The 14,847-nt window shown below is 41.0% G+C and overlaps 1 protein-coding gene across 2 annotated transcripts in view; it reads left to right on the top strand.

Moving 5' to 3' along the window:
* Nucleotides 1-14,759, top strand: part of atxn7 (ataxin 7) — a 36,707-nt gene extending 21,948 nt beyond the window's left edge. Inside the window, exons 6-14 of one of the 2 annotated variants that reach the window (XM_028002657.1) lie at nt 3,014-3,293; nt 4,286-4,406; nt 4,515-4,623; nt 4,951-5,033; nt 6,749-7,029; nt 7,138-7,327; nt 7,427-7,548; nt 9,085-10,240; nt 10,927-14,759. In XM_028002657.1, the coding sequence (XP_027858458.1) occupies nt 3,014-3,293; nt 4,286-4,406; nt 4,515-4,623; nt 4,951-5,033; nt 6,749-7,029; nt 7,138-7,327; nt 7,427-7,548; nt 9,085-10,240; nt 10,927-10,944 (2,360 nt within the window). In that variant the 3' untranslated portion in view covers nt 10,945-14,759. Of the gene's footprint in view, nt 1-3,013; nt 3,294-4,285; nt 4,624-4,950; nt 5,034-6,748; nt 7,030-7,137; nt 7,328-7,426; nt 7,549-9,084; nt 10,241-10,926 lie in introns of both variants that reach the window. The other variant, XM_028002656.1, reaches the window with a different exon arrangement.
* Nucleotides 14,760-14,847: the final 88 nt, after the last annotated feature.

Genomic DNA, 14,847 nt, shown 5'->3' with positions numbered 1-14,847 from the left:
AGAGGAAGGACCTCTTTTACACACAAGATGGGGCCAGACAAACATTTTTAAAATCAATGCAAAATCATGTCATTGGAGCTGTTCCAGGACCCAAGTTCAGTCTCAATCAGAGGTGCCTTCCATTTTTTTTCCTAAATAAATACTTGATAAAGCACCATTTTAATGCTAGTATTTGTCGGTGGATTCTTCTCAGTGCCTTTTATCCTTTCTAAAGTGTAACACCTGTAACTCTTGTCAAGGTCAGCCACCAGGGGGAGGCAGAACAGTGCAGTGCTCCTGCAAGGAATTACCTCTACAATTATGCTAACAATGTTCACTTGACTCCTCCTACGTCATTAAACATTATTACCAATGTGGGATATATTATTTCTGATCTGCTTTACCGTGTAGATTGGCTGTCAATCCTGTCAGGGTGATTGTTAATTTGAGACATGGGGGGAAACCTGGAGGTTAGTCCCCTGGCAGTAAATGAAATTAAAACCTTGATGAAATTGTAGCTTTTCAGGAGCCGAGGATTCACCCTCTGCAGTAAATCCTCGTATTTGCAGCGCTGAATCTCAAATTGCAAGATTCCAGTTTTCTCTTTTTTCCCTCTCTCGGTTCACTTTTTGTATCAAATTAGTTGCATATACGCTTCAGTTTGAATTTTTTTAAAAATTTTGTTTTAACTCTGCAACAAAAGTGTCAAATTAAAGTGCAGCTCTGCAGCCGTACGCGGCCATACAGATTAGCAGGTCTCTTGCTGAGCTTTTACTCCCATGTTCTTCCCTCTGATGTCGTTATGGGAAGACCCCATGCGGAGTTAACACCGGGGCAGAAGCACTGATCTCGGTATCATCCAGATCGTCTCAATATGATGTGAACGTGCTTCTTTGAGCCCATCTGTCTTCTGGAAGGTGTTTGAGCTTCTGCGGCTGATCCCAGCAGGGGGAAGGGAGGGAGTCGCTAACTACAGGACGGGACTCTGCAAGCGCCCGTTCACTTTTCTGCCCTTCTATGAATCTGTTGAACAGGTGCAGATCTGGTCTAATAGACTTCCACAAATATGTTTTGGGGTTTTTTCTTGGATGAATGCATTTGAAATGCTTTATTTACTGACAAGTGTATTCTGAATATATTTAGGATATTTTAGGTGTTGCTGTGATGTTTTAACCAGCATGGAAGTGTGGCATTTGATTTGTGTTTTTTTATTTTGTTTTTTTAAAAACCTATTTATTAGAAATATTCCAAATTATCTGACCTTCTCTTCTCCACTTAATAAAAAAAGTGTGTTGTGTCACTAAGCTGCACACAGTAACTGCATTTAATCTTTTTGTCAAATTCACTGATATTTATTGATGCTCTTGTGGAACAAACAGTGTGGAGAAAGTAGCAAAAATAACATTCCGATCATACTGTCAGTTTTTTTTTTTTATGTATTTACCACCAGTGAAATTTTATCATCACAATAAATTTTAATTCTTATAATAAATTGTTCTTGATAAACGATACAACAAATGTCATCTCCTTACTCCCTGTTTTTGATTCCTTTCTTGTCTTTCTTCATGCGCTTTTCCTTCCTTGCAGTTTGTGCTTATTGCAGCTTCCATACTCTTATCATAGTAGACCTGTCTGATAAAAATTCAGACTAAGCTTCAGTGTTAAAAACATTTTCCTTTCTCTTGTGTTGGAGCAGAGGATATCAACGAGAACTACGTCAGCGTAAATGCTGAATTTGTCTTCAGACCCCTGATTTGCTTTATTTCTAAAATTAGCAGCTGAGAGTCCCGTTACGAGACCCGACGTTCTGGGGTCGCCTCCTGGGATTCTGGACCAGCTCTGACACACGACCATGTCTTTCATTCTGGAAACTCCTCAACTGATCAGAGTTTGTTTTGGGTCTGATGTGTGATATTTCATTCTTCTATTTTTGTCCCTTTTTTTCCCCTCCACAACAAAGACTCACCCTAACCTTTCCTCCTCCCGTGCAGCCTTTTATCCGTCTGCACGGCAGCTGTTGAGTGATGCTCAGTCTGGAAATAAAGCCGTTGACCTATTGGCTGCTTCTATTTCAGGCTGTGGAGGCATGAATCACAAATGCTCCTTTTCTTATTGTTAGGGGGAAACCTGTCCAATGCTTTAAAGAAGAATATTCACGTCTCTGTTCGCCTGTTCATGCCTCATTGTGATCTAGTCTGACTGTGTCTAAGAAAATCTCATAAGAGCTGGGCAGTAACTAGTTACATTTACTTGAGTGACTTTTTGGAAAATAAAGTACTTTTAGGAGTATTTTTACTACACTGTCCTTTTTACTTTTACTTGAGTAAATGTATTATGAAGTATTGCTACTATTACTTGAGTAAACTTTCTGGATTCTCTACACACTGGAACGAAGAACAAACCATTTTAACCAAAGATTCACCAGACACAGACCTGCAGATTTTTTAAAGGTTTTGTTGGCCTTTGTTTGAAAGTAGTCTGTCAGGAAACAGGGTAATGATAGAGGGGGAAAACATGCGGCAAATGTCGCCAGGCTGGGAATCGAACCTGTGACCACTGCCACGAGGAATAAAGCCTTAATATGTGGGTCTTGCTTTGCCCCTGCGCCACCACAGCATCCCCTGCATACCTGCAGTTTTTGTTAGTTTCTTAAGTTTTTTTTTTTTAGTGAGAAATTGATTTGGAAAAATTTTATTTTGCCTAATTTTGTTATTACTTATATGAATTATTGCTATTTTCATCCTTGAAATACCAGAAATTCCACTTAATTTGACATTTTGGTCCATCTGATGATGCAATTTTCAAATATTGCTGATAATTTGATCAGTTACACACTGCTTGAGTAGACTTTTTAGCAAATACTTTTTTACTCTTACTCGAGTAATTTCTTGGACAGTTACCTTTCACTTGAGTAAAGATATGTTGGAGTACTGCTATTCTTGACTACAATCGTTGGGTCCTTTACCCACCTAGAGCAATTTCATTGCTCATACTGGTTTTGTTGATTTCAGTCTGTTTTGTGCCGTTATTGCAGAGAGAAGGCACAGTTCCAACAGCAAGCCGGTCTCCACGTCGCCCTTCCCGGTGTCGGGCAGAAACCGAAGTGCCGGCAGCGGACTGAGCTCGGGCTCTGTGGCCGGAGTTCCAAGCGGAGGGATCCCCGGCCGAACATCCACCGCCCTCTCCAGCGTGTCGTCGTCTTCGTTGTCATCCTCCTCCAATCCCAAATTTCCGAAATCAGCCAAAGACAAGCTGCAAACCATTCAGCGAAGACCTCCCCACGCCACGTGCAGGACGGGCCCATCTGACAAAATGTAAGTTTTAATCTTGTTTGTTGTTCCAACTTATATGGGAATTGTGAATTCTTTGTTGTTCAACATGAACTTCTTGTATGTAGGTATCAAACTTTTTGTTGGTGTTGGTCAATGATCGGATTTGTCCAAACAGGCCTTTTCATGGTTCCACATCTCTCGCTCACAATTTTCTTCCTTCTGCATTAGTGATTCTAACAAAAGATTTGATACTTGTAGGACTGGGCGATTTAGCTTAAAAATAAAATCTCCGTTTTTTTTCCCCACACATGATCCGATTTTAATAAATGTTTCTGTCTTGCTTTCTTTTCGAAAAATGAAGTTGCAAATGACAGAAAATATTTTCAAAGCGTGGCTTTTATTTCAGTCGTCGCTTCTGAGAGTTGTGCAACGGAGTACAAGTGTTTAATTATTTTGTTTAATTATTAGAATAAAGTCATAATATTAACAGAATAATGATGGAATTTTACCAGAATAACATCTTAAAATTAAGAGGAAAAAAATGGGTTTAATGAGAAAAAAGCTTCTAGATCTGACATGACCAGCTCAGTCTGTGTGATTCTTTCTTCAAAGTAGACTCAGTCGTTGCTGATTATAATTAGATGCTGATGTGGTAAAAGATGAAATCTGTCCTTGCCTGTAAAACTGATATCAGGATGAGAACATTTCTCATTTAAATCTTTTATTTGTTGTGGTCAAGTTCTCATCAAATTCCTAAACCTACGACTTTATTCTCGTAATTAAAAATAATAATAAATGAATTGTATCCTAAAGTTGATATGAATTTAAAGTCAAAATAAACAGAAGCTGGAAAACATGCTTGTCAAACAAGATGGCTGCCAGAAATCACTCCAAAATATGGAAACCCAAGGAGTGCACTGGTGGGGAAAAGAAGAAAAATACAGATATTTCAAAAAAATGTAATATTCAGATCCATAAAATCGGCCCCAGCTTTCTCGATTTTCACATTTCATATCTGTAACCTTCTCTTCCAGCCCAGCTGTGAAGGTGGAGAAGATGCACCTGAAGGTGGAGTCGTCAGCGAAGCCGCTGCAGGCTTCCTCCGCCCCCGCCACTTCCTCTTCCTCCTCCTCTACGCCCTCTTCTAACACCACTGTGAGCACTGCCGCCATCACGGCTCCCACGTCGTTGTCGTCCTCATCATTGCCGTCATCATCATCATCAGCCCTTAAACCAGGCCTTAACTGTCCCCTCATACAAAAGCCTCCATTGCTGGTATCTGGTCCCATTCCCAACGGCAAGGGCCTCCCTGCAGACAAGAAGCAAGACAGCAGCACCAGTAGCAAACGCCACGTTAACAAGAAGGTCTCAGGTCAGTCGGAAGGGGAACAAAGACACCTTTTTTTTTTTTTAATAATCCAGATTATTTTTATTTAATACCATCACGATTGCTGTCTTTTGTTGTTCTTTAATCATCTAACTCTTTTAGATATTCATGTTTCTTTCTTGCAGTATTTTTCAATTTTCACATATTACATCAGCTCCCTAATTTGTTCACCTTAGAATGACCAGCTCCAACAAGAAACAGATTTCATCTGATTAACGTTTCAAAGACAGAAGCGCAGGATGTGTTGGTAACGAACGTGCTAACGTGTTTTTGTTTTGTTTTGTTTTTTTCCCTGACTTTTTGTGCTTGTAGAGCGTGAGTTCAATCCTGATATTCACTGTGGCGTAATGGATGCTACAGGTCGGAAACCCTGCACAAGATCACTAACATGCAAGGTAACCACACTGCTTTTACCTCAGCAAATGAGCAAATGCTGAACAGAGCATCTTCAACATTTGCTCGTGGAAATTTGACTTCAAACTCCACAATTGTTCTAAAAAAAAAAAAACATTCTGAGATTAATCTAAATTTTCTTTTTTTTTTGGCAGAAATTCTCATTTTTCTGTCTACGGTGAATCTTAGTAAAGTTTTCACATTCAAAGCAACTGACGGTTTAATGTCTTTAGATTCTTTCAAAAAATATTTCTGTCATTTCTGCTGGTTAAAAACTAATTTACCATAATTGTTTTTTGTGTTGTTCTTTTATCGTAATCAGAATTGTAATTTATCACAATGACGACTAGTGCTGAAATGGCTAATCGGATTAATCGTGATGAATGCATTATTGAAATAATTGTCAACTAACTTGGCAATCATTTACTTGACTCAAAAAGAGGCCGATTGCTAAAGGAACAACACACTCAGAGCAGTAATTAAGCCAAAGATGTACAAAAGTATTTACATTTGCATTTACGATAAAAACTTTGCCTGTAAATATGTTCTACCCAGAACTCCTCAAGTGCCACAGTTTTAGCTTCACCTGGTTCAAATTCTGTAAAAAAAAAAAAAAAAAAAAAAAAAACTCCCATCAAGCACCTATCAAATTATTACTAATCAACAGCTTGGTCCTACACTGTGTTGATGAGGGGAGCAGAAAGCACGGAGCTTTTCACATGTTGATTGTGGAAGTATTTGTAGCTGCAAATGCATCCTTTGCTACAAAAGATCAAATGTAAACCAAAGGAATGCTGCCATTGAATTTAAAGCAATAAAATATTTATTTTATCGATTTAATTATTTGCATCTGTTAATATATTTCAAATATTGCAGAAAAAATCTGCAGAATGTGCCAATGTAATCTGATTAATCATCAGAACAATCGATTAATCAATGACTAAAATAATCATTACTTGCAGCCCCAGTTACGACAAACTGCATGGCGTTTGAGTAGAGTCTGGATAGTTTCTCTTACTATTGCTTTCCATTAATGGGACCATGAGAGCAGAAATAATTATTAATATATTTAAGGACTTGATTAAATATCATTATTTTTAGCTGTAATATTGCACTGCTTAATGTCACCCGTGGCCTTTAATGCAGGTGGCAGATAGGTGCCTTAAACATTGATGTGTTTTAGAAAGGGGTCTGTATTTCTGAAATTTGCCAAAAGTTGTTTCAAGCTGTTTCTTAATACTGAATACGGAACTTAATACCATGTAGTCTGCAGTGATGAACGGACACTGGTTATGAGGCAAAGAAGTTTATCTTGGATCTAAGAACTGCTGAACAGCACCCTATATGGGAGCCTTAATTAATTTGAGTGTTCACAAAATGTTACTTTATGACAGTAACTCTGAAAGTGAAACTAATGTTACACATTTATGAACCACAGGGTGATGTATTCCCTGGGTTTATAAGTGTAGGCGCACAGCTAACGAAAACCCCAAATTCTGTTGCGATGTGACATAAGACTGGCGTAAAAACAGTTTTCAACAAAAATGTTTGTCAGTTTGTCGTCCTTGGCGTCCTCCGTGAGGATGTTGCTGAAGAAGCCGGCTGTTCAGAGTGCTTCTTCTAAAGCATTTTAATGAAAGGTTGAGTGGAAGGAAAAAGTGTGGTGAGGAAAAAAGTTGCAGCCGTTTGCATTACTATTTGTTTAACGCCCCTGCAGACACATTCCTTAGGCCATCGGAGGGCCGTGCCTGGACGAAGGAAGCGCTTTGACATTTTGCTGGCAGAACACAAGAACAGAACGAGAGAGCGGGACAGGGAACGAGAACTGCACCAAAACCATTCCCAGCAAACTGCCCCCCTCAGGGACCCACACCCCTCTCCCCAGCTCGCACCTAGCCATGATACCCACCTGGTTTCTCATGGCAACGGACCAGCCCCTGATACCACAAAGCCTTTGTCACTCGGAAAGCCCAAATTTCACAGTCCTGGTCTTCCTCGGTAAGCACCACGCTCCGTTTGCTCAAATGCTCTTGTGTTCTGTTTGCGTGGTTTTCTGAAACAGTTGGCATGTTTCTGTGAACGTTTCTGTCTATCTGTGTTAATCAGACTGAACAACAGTCACGCTGGAGGTTCCTCTGGGGATCCTTCAGTAGTCCACGAGTCCCTGCACCATCCCCAGCCTACCCCAGACGTTTTATCCAGACCCTCAAGTGACGAGGGAGAGAACGAGGAGCGGGAAGATGGCACGGACAAACTGGACTTTCTCTATTCAGGTTACCACCCTCGACCGGCAGCTGTAAGTCCTGTTACCACACTTTCTTTTTCTTCTTTTTTTTTTTTTAAAACAAAGAATGGCTGTTTTTGTTTCTCACTCAAACCCCACCTCTCTTCCCAGTACTGTACCTTTGGAAGTCGACTGATGGGGAGAGGCTTTTACTCCTTTGATAGGCGGTGGGACAGAGTGCGATGCGCCCTGACCACCATGATGGAAAAGCATGTTAACTCTCAGATGTGGAAGTGAGAATCTCTAGTTTTTGTTCCGTTCCAGCACCACATATTGAATGCAGTAGTCTAGAAGAGTGTGTGATTTGTTTTTTTGATCATTTTTCAGCTCCTGTTGCGTGAAAACATATGAAACATTTTTGGATTTTTCAGATTTTTTTTTCCAAAGCAAAAAAAAAAAACAGCAAACTGATCATTCTTAGCAAATGCAGTTATTTTCAGTGATTTATATGTTTCATTTGCTAAACCAGATGTTGATTTTAACTCATTCGCTATCAGCATTTACGGTGTTCAGTTACCAATTGAATACACACCCAACTTAAAAAAATACACAAGTGTTCTGCTTCACTGCCTTTTTGCTCTCTCTACTACCGTATTTTCCGCATTATAAGGCGCATAGAACAGACGCTACAGTAGAGGCTGGGGTTACGTTATGCGTCCATTAGATTGAGCTGTGCAAAAGGGAATGTCAACAAAACAGTCAGATAGGTCAGTCAAACTTTATTAATAGATTTCAAACCAGCGTTCTGAAAACTCCGTTCATTGTCAAAATAAACAGCTGTTTTATTATTTTCCCCGAGGTAAAGTAAATGATGTGGTATTTTCTTGACACAGTTTATCTTTTAACAACAGCAAGGTATAACATATAGTGGAGGGGAACTTTTCCTCGATTCAATAAACACATAAAAAACAGTCTGATACTGTTACGGCAAATCAAACGTTAGTGCCATCACAATATATATCCACTTCCGCACCATTGATTGGTTCATATTAAATTCTCTCGCTGCTGCTCGATTCCCGTGTTCTACTGCGTCACTGATCGCCTTGAGCTTAAACTCTGCGTCCTAAGCGTGTCTCTTAATAGGAGCCATTTTGGGGTCTTTACACAAAACCCAGCGTGCACCGCGCGCTTCTTCTTCTACGGGGGAAAATGAAGTCGGCGGCCGCTTACCATAGTTGCGAGACCTGTTGTGGCTCAATATTGGTCCATGTATAAGGCGCACCTGATTATAAGGCGCACTGTCGGCTTTTGAGAAAATTGAAGGTTTTTAGGTGCGCCTTATAGTGCGGAAAATACGGTACTTTAATTTCACTGTATTAGATCTTTGAATGTTGTTTAAAAAAATGTGTGAAACTTTAAACAATCTACCTTAAATGTAAGAAAATACAAGACTTAGTTTTGTTTTTCATTGTACTGATTTCAGAGCAGTTAATTTGCTTTTTATCACACTCCTAAACCGAATGTGAGCATTTTGGGGTTTCATTATTTGTGTGGATGTCAATATACAATTGAAGTATTTTATCTTAAATCTAGAAAGAAAAACATCATCTTTAAAAAGCATTCCTCTTGTCCACATTTTGACACGTTACAATCGTTACAAACATTATGTTTTATTGAAACTTTATAGTATGAATCCTTTCACAAAGCGCATTGAGACAGCAAAAAGACGCCTTTATAGCCTTCACCTTCAATAGTTTTGGGAAAGGTGCAAAAGGTTTTAGTTTGTATTAAAAAAGAAAGTAATAATTCTTGTGTTTCTTGCTGTGTAGGAAAATTCCCCTGGCCTTGGAGAATTCCTCTCTTGCATCCCTCCACAAGACAAGCACAAATTCCCACGGTAGCACTCCCTCGTCAGGCTTCCTGAGCCCCCCGGCGACCTTGCCCCAAAGCCCCTACAGCCAATCTGTGGAGAGCAGGTCATCGCTCTCCTACGGGACCACCTTAAACGCTCACAGCTCCCTCCAGGGCGGGACTGAGCACCCGGCCTATGGCACCACGCAGGCCAGACAAGTGTCTTCGTTGCCGCAGATGCCTTCAGCCCACTTGTCCTCATCCTCGTCTTCTTCAGCTGCTTCGCTAGCCTCCAGCCGGGCACTGAAGTCGCGTTCATCCAGCAGCAGCGCCGCTACCAAATCATCTTCCTCATCCTTCAAGCCCAAGGAGCTCTCCTCTGGCTCCTCCGTGTCTGTCGTACCGAACTCCACCAGCGGGGGCAGCGCTGGAGCGAACAACAGTAGCAGCACTAGCTTCAGCTCGGGAAAGAAGAGGAAGAACAGTTCTCTCCTTTCTTCATCCCATTGCTCTTCTGAATCCTCTTCTTCTTACGCCGGTGCCCCTTCGTCATCCTCCTCCTCTTCGTCGTTCAAGAAGAACTGTGCAAACGTGGGCAGCTCAGGGAGCACCTACCATCACGGCTCGTTGGGAGCTTCGTCTTCGCTGTCCTCCTCCCACAGCGGCGTTCACAGCGTGGGGCTGAACTGCGGCCCCAGCATGCGGACCAACTCGCTCAGCCTCAAGGCGGAGCCTTCGGCGGGCGGCTCGTCGGGGCCGCCGGCGCGGGGCCCGCCCTCGGGCAGCCCCGCCGAGTCCATAAAGCGAATGAGCGTGGTGATGAACAGCAGCGACTCGACGCTCTCTCTGGGGCCGTTTGTCCACCACCAGCCCGCTTCGTCGTCAGACCACCACGCCAACTTCAGCCACCACTCGGCAGACGGTCGCCTGGAGGCCAAGAAGCGGAAAAGCTCCTCCGCTTCCGGCGGCGTCAACAGCGGAGGCGGAGGTCTGGGTAGGGAAGGAGCAGCAGGAGGAACCGGACCGGGCCGGCCCAAAATGACCAAGTCCCCCGCTCTTAACAACATCCACGGGAAGCACAGCCGGAGCATTCCAGGAACGCCAGGTCTGCCCAACAACTCTCATTTACATCAGGTTAGTGTCCCATATGTAAATGTGTCTGTGCTACTCGGCCTGCCACAATAAATTTAACTGGGCGATTAATTGTCCAAGAAATGATTGCGATAAACAATAATATTGTTATGAGACCATTTTCAACCAAAGTAAAGATAATGGCGTAATAATGCAAGTACACACAGTCAAAGATCACTAAACTAATTTCTAATGAACATTTAACACTGGAACTGGAGGATATATAAAAATATAAATGCATGAGTACAATTTTTGGTTACTCTACCCACATAAAGTTGCAAAGTTCATCTACAAAGTGAGGGTAGGTGTGAACATTACAAGTTTTTTATTTGCGACATGTTTTTTTTTGTCTTCGTCTTTGCAAATCAGCATAACGCTTTGGTCTTTTAAAGAAAATCCCAATAAAATGTCGTTTGTAAGAATTTGTAGTGGTAATGAGACAAAATGCGCTTTGTCTTGTAGCACGGCAAAAGTTCAAGTTGTGGACAAAAGAATGAGATAAGATCACATCTGAGCACTTCTAGACCGCCACGTTCAAACTTAGAGGGATGACAGTCCGTGATATAAACACTGAACTGTAAAGGTTTAAGAAGTACTTGATGCTAAACCAAGTCATCCTTCAGTTGATCTACTTTTTTCTCACCGACTTATTTTATTTTTATTAATTTCTTTGCTTGTCGCCTCCGCAGCCAAAAGCTCGTCCCTGACAGCGACTTTCTGCCTCTGCGATGGAAACAGGCGGACAGAGGAAAGTCCAGACTGGTCTGCAATCTGTTCTGGACTGCGCGAGGCCTTGTGAAATAAAATCCACATGACTCTCAGCTTCCCACAATCCTCAGGGTGGAGATGATCTGGACTGCCCAGTGAAGTAGACGTGGTCCTTACTATTTCTCCCAAAGCCATGTGTGCGTCAGATGTGTGCGTGTGTATGTATGCGTGTGTTTGAAAAGAGGTGGGCAGAGATACTGAATGCAAAGAAGAACCCCTTGCCCTCTCTGCTCCTCTGCCCCATTAATCCGAGAGGTCTTCCCAGCTGTTTTGGAGATAGAGGGAACACAACAAGCCGCTCTATTTCCGTTCGAGTTCAACAGCGAGTGTGTAAACGTGCGAGAGTTTTTTTAAAATTTTTTTAAATTTTTTTTTATATTACTCCTCCGCCCCCCCAAATGTTAAATTCTGCTGGAGTCCCCAGCTTTATTCCACCCCCATCGCCTGATCTCAGAAGCCTTGCAAGGACAGCCGGAGGAGACTCAAAGTTTCTAATCGCAACACCTTAAATCACAACATATCTACTTTTTTAAATGTCCGTTACAGTCCGTAACCGAGGGTCACACGCAGTCGCCCCCTAGCGGATAATCTGGTCAACTCTTCTAATCATCCAGGATAATTATGCAAGTGTTACCTTTTTTTCCTGATTTCTAATGAGCTTTGTTTTTTTAACACTGGACTACAAAGGGTCTTTGTAGACTTGGTGAAGACGGTTGTGCTTTTAAATGTAAAAAAAAGGACACCTGATGTGCCCATTGGATCGGTTCTTTTGTCAGCGAGAAAAGCCTGACGTCTCAGTTTCCTGAATCTATACATTGTACAAAAAAAAAAAAAAAAACCCTACAGCAACAGTAGACCTACCCTCCCACCCCCGAACTGTGAAGCGCACTAAATAATTGTGCTTAGCTGTCCACAGAGTTCGCCAAAAAACTGCCACAGCTTTGCCAACTACTTTCTATTATAAGAGGAGGAGGGTGGGGGTGCAGGGTGGGAGATCGTTAAAGCCACAACTTCCCTACTTTATCCCCACAAAGCGGTGTAAAATTCTCAGCTATGTGTGGACAGATGTGAATTGTAATGTTTTCCATATGGAATCAGGTAAATGGTACGTCTTAACTGGAACAAACTTGCACGTCTACTCGTCTTCTGTGGGGTGTAATTGTCCCTCCCAGTGAGTAACCACTACCAAATCTCTGGTTGTTCCTTTCCCGACGCCTCACGGTCATAAAGGGGGAGGGGGGCGTGGTTGTTGGCTATGGCGTGCCAAAACTGCAGAAATGTTCTAAACAAAAATTTAAACGTTATTTATCCACGAAACAAATTGAAAGAAAAGAAAAAAATATCCCGACTTATTACGTCAATCTTTTGCGCGATATATGGTTATAGAATACCATGTGAATTCATTAAAAAATGAAATTGAAACTTTTTAATATCTCATAATTATTTCAGTATTCAGTTATTTCATGGCTTTTTTTTTTTTGCTGCAGTACATCATGAAATTATTCAAAATGCCTGTGACTCAAAAAGTTCATGATGTGTTGCAGCAACCAACCATGAACTAATTGTTCAAATAAAGGTTTGTTCTTAATAATCAAAAAGAATATCCTGTAGTTTATTATGAATTTAATAAACGTTTTATGCATTTGTTTACAACTAGAAAAATTTTAATTAGGCACTTTTGGATCTCCATAGAACCCTAGCATAATACTAACACAGGTGGATCTCAATAAAACATGTTCGAAAATGGCTTTCAGTTACTTGATTGAAAAAGCGGAACGGTTTATTTCTGTTCAGGTTGAAGATCGAGGCTTGCAGCCAATAGAAACCTAATGTCAAGTTTCTCGGACAATAAGAATATAACCGATAATTTTTAAAAAAAGGGGGCATGTTTTTGTTCTTAGAAATGTTGCCTATGGAAAAAGTACAGCACAGGCGGATCAGCCTGCAGCCTCCAGCTTATCTGCATTCTTGCTTCTGGTGTCTCTCATCTTCCTCTTGCTTGCACCCGTTGGTACTTGAGGCAGTGTGTGAATTGCTCTAAAACGTTCAGATTTTTGGACTTGATAAAGCCGAGTGGACCAACACCAGCAGTTCATGGGACTCCCCCAAAGCAACACTTAACACTTGAGCTCAATTAACTTGGACGCCACTTTTCCACTGCAACTTGATTTTCTTTCATTTTAAACGTCGGACTTTGGACCAGTTTTTGTCCGTATGCCCTTGTCCGGGTATCCTACAATTCCTTTTTTATTTTTTAGGAGTATCTCACCACAGGGAATTTCACCAGTTGTTGTCGTCCTGGATTACGTCTGTGTCTGTCTTGAACTCCTGCTGCAGTCCAAGCTTAGTGAATCGCTCTTGAATGGACTTTGCAGTTATTTTTTTTTTTTGCTTGAGTACACTTTGTCCTTCCACTTTGTTTTCTTTAGCAAAGCCCTTTTCCTGGCTTGTGCAAGGTGTTAGAGACTGTCTGCTGGACAACTGTAAGAAAGTCTTCCCCACAATAGTGCTTTAAAAAAAAAATCCCTCATGTAATAATTCATAATTTATATGAGAAACAGTTTATCAGCTGAGAGAAATAAATCATTGAACTTAGCAGAACACTTGAAATGGATCCCTTTAAGTTTGAGCTTCAATGTTTGAATTGAATTCTGGATTTTCTAATTTGACATGCAGTCGAACTTTGATATTTCTCAAAAAAACCAAAACAGGCAATACTCACTCGTTTGTTTTTGAACAATGGTTTCAGGTGAGTTTTTCTGGTGCAAGATTCATGAAGATGGCGTCACGAGAAAACGAGCTTTTTAGCAACTCCCATTGATTTCTAAATACAAAAAAAAAAAATAAACGATATAAAAATCCTTCACTGATGTCAAAGCTGAAAAGGTTTTTTTTTTTTGTCGTTTTCTAAGAAATACTCTTTAATTCACCATGTTTTCTTGTAGCCTATGTATCAAGTGTCCCTCTTTGAGAATACATATTTTGTTAATAAATTGTACATAGTAAAGTATGTATTTTTGCACGGGCATTTTTCCTACACGCTGAATTTTTTGGTACAATTTTAAAGAGTATTTATTTATTAAGAAAAAAAAAAGAAAAAAGAGAGATCTTGTGGACAAGACTATTTGAAGTGGTTCACTGCCAAGTCTATACGATGCAATACATCCCATTTGTCGAAGCATCTCATGAATCGTGTTACTCGACCTATAAAGGAGGGACAGGGAGACGTCGCCGCTGTAGCATGTGTCTGTATGAGAGATACCTTTATTAATGTACCAAGGTCTGAATCACACGTGCTTTTTACCAGACGGTTTTATGTTGCCTACTAATCTGACTCTGTGTGACCCCTGTTGGTCTGAAATGTCACGGCCTGAAGCTGTGCCCGTTTAGAAAAAATAATAATAAAAAAAATGCTTTAGGGACTTTTTAAGTCGTCCGCTGTGTAGACTTGAACACATTTCATGATTGGAGGGTGGTGGTGGTGACGGGTGCTATAGGGACATGGCAATCTTTGCGAGAAAGAAGAGCAATTGAAAAGTTGTCTGCTTCCTCGTTGCCGGTTTTAAATTGCAGCTTTTCCAGGATGAGTTCAGCAGCAGTGCGAAAGAAATATCAAATCAAGAAAGTGCCTGAATTAGTTTCTCTCCCTGACTCTTTGAGGACAGTATTCGTCGGGTGGCTTTACCCTACTTGAATGTTCAAAGTATTGGAGTTTGGTTTAAATATCAGCCTGTGAGCCCTTAAAGAAAAAAAACAAACCAGAGCTTCTCATCCACTCGGTTAAAAACACTTTTGTTTTCCTTCAGACGACATGTTGAAATTTTGTTCCGTTTCACCTTTCA

Source organism: Xiphophorus couchianus, chromosome 20 (genome assembly GCF_001444195.1).
Source record: "Xiphophorus couchianus chromosome 20, X_couchianus-1.0, whole genome shotgun sequence".
Lineage (NCBI taxonomy): Eukaryota > Metazoa > Chordata > Actinopteri > Cyprinodontiformes > Poeciliidae > Xiphophorus > Xiphophorus couchianus.
The sequence above is the reverse complement of the archived record's forward strand: the minus strand, read 5'-3'. Positions and strand labels throughout refer to the sequence as shown.